This window comes from Myotis davidii, unplaced genomic scaffold, assembly GCF_000327345.1.
Source record: "Myotis davidii unplaced genomic scaffold, ASM32734v1 scaffold989, whole genome shotgun sequence".
Classification (NCBI taxonomy): Eukaryota; Metazoa; Chordata; class Mammalia; order Chiroptera; family Vespertilionidae; genus Myotis; species Myotis davidii.
The window spans coordinates 153,448-154,786 of record NW_006299599.1 but is presented as its reverse complement, the minus strand read 5'-3'; the positions used below and the strand labels follow the sequence as shown (position 1 = coordinate 154,786).

At 57.7% G+C, this 1,339-nt stretch overlaps 1 protein-coding gene across 1 annotated transcript in view; it reads right to left on the bottom strand.

Moving 5' to 3' along the window:
* The window catches only part of ZGRF1 (zinc finger, GRF-type containing 1), a 50,914-nt gene that overhangs the window by 5,524 nt on the left and 44,051 nt on the right, over positions 1 to 1,339 (bottom strand). The window contains exon 26 of the mRNA XM_015571518.1: positions 695 to 822. Within this exon, the coding sequence (XP_015427004.1) occupies positions 695 to 822 (128 nt within the window). The remainder of the gene's footprint in view (positions 1 to 694; positions 823 to 1,339) is intronic.

The following is a 1,339-nucleotide window of genomic DNA, read 5'->3' as shown; positions in this document are numbered from 1 at the left end:
AGGAGGAACCTTCCCCATCCTGGCCAATCGTGATGCAGGACCCTGCCCATCCTGGCCAATCGTGATGCAGGACTCTGCCCATCCTGGCCAATTGTGATGCAGGAACCTGCTCATCCCGGCCAATCGTGATGCAGGAACCTGCTCATCCCGGCCAATCGTGATGCAGGAACCTGCCCATCCTGGCCAATGGCACAATTGGGACCGACACCCCCCTCACTTGGGGACAGGATGCTGAGTCCAAATCCAGGCCTCCTCCCGCCACCTGGGGATTCGTGAGAGAGGCTTTAAAAGCACAATGTTTCAGTGCTGAGACAGTTTAGAAGATTTCATCTCCTACATTTTAAGACAAATTGTCATTTTTTTATTTATTTTTATCTACTTGATATCCTTCCAAAATCTAAAAACTATCTTCAGAAACTAAACATGGGCGTGAGATGAAGGAGGCAACTGAAGCCGAGCCTAGAGCCGGGTTCCCAGATGGTGGCTAGAGGCACCTTCCACAGCGAGCAGCCAGGGGTGCTGGGGGCACCCTCTCAAGAGCCGTCCTCCGGGGGCCTACATGCCCCCGAACAAAGCACTGGCACATGAGCCCTCCAAGCCCCCCCTGCGTTCTTGAAAACGTCAGTGTGGCACTTGAATGCCAAGGTTTCCACCAGAGCCTGGGAGGAGAGACGCGAGCCGTGCCCTGCGTTACCTGGCGATGGGGAGGAGGGAGGCGGGCTCGGTCATCTGGCTGCTCTCGTCCAGCACCACCACAGGGAACCGCAGGCCGGCCATGCAGGGGAACGGGCAGGCCGCGCAGGTGGCGCCCACCACGCGGACCTGGGCACAGGGATGAGAGTCGTCAGCTACTTAGAAAACAGGAGCCTGCAGTGGGGTCAGCACTGAAGGCGGGAGCCCTGCCATCAGAGCCCACAGGCCACTGTGTCCACTTGCCACTGTCCCCGAGAAACGGGGGCCACAGGCCCAGCCACCGCAGACGGCCTACTGCAGAGCGCAGGCTCACTCAGACGCTCGCAAGGAAGCCGTGATGCCAGGATCTTACATGTCAGGGTCACACGCACGTTTTATCCTCTCCTGGGGCTGAGTGAACGGATGCCCCGGGCACGCGGGCGCACGGACCCGCTCACCGTCAAGCACACGCCTAACGACGTGCCAAGAAGGAAAAGTCGCCGAGTCATTCCAACAGCGGTACAGCCCCTGCACTGCTGGTCGTGAGTTTACGTGACCCTCACAGGCTTAGATATTTCCCCAGAATACCGTTATTCCCCAGGCAGAGAGCCTGGTCAGAGCTAGTATTTCATCTCTGGGTCTAAATATAACAAAGAGGAAATCAGTA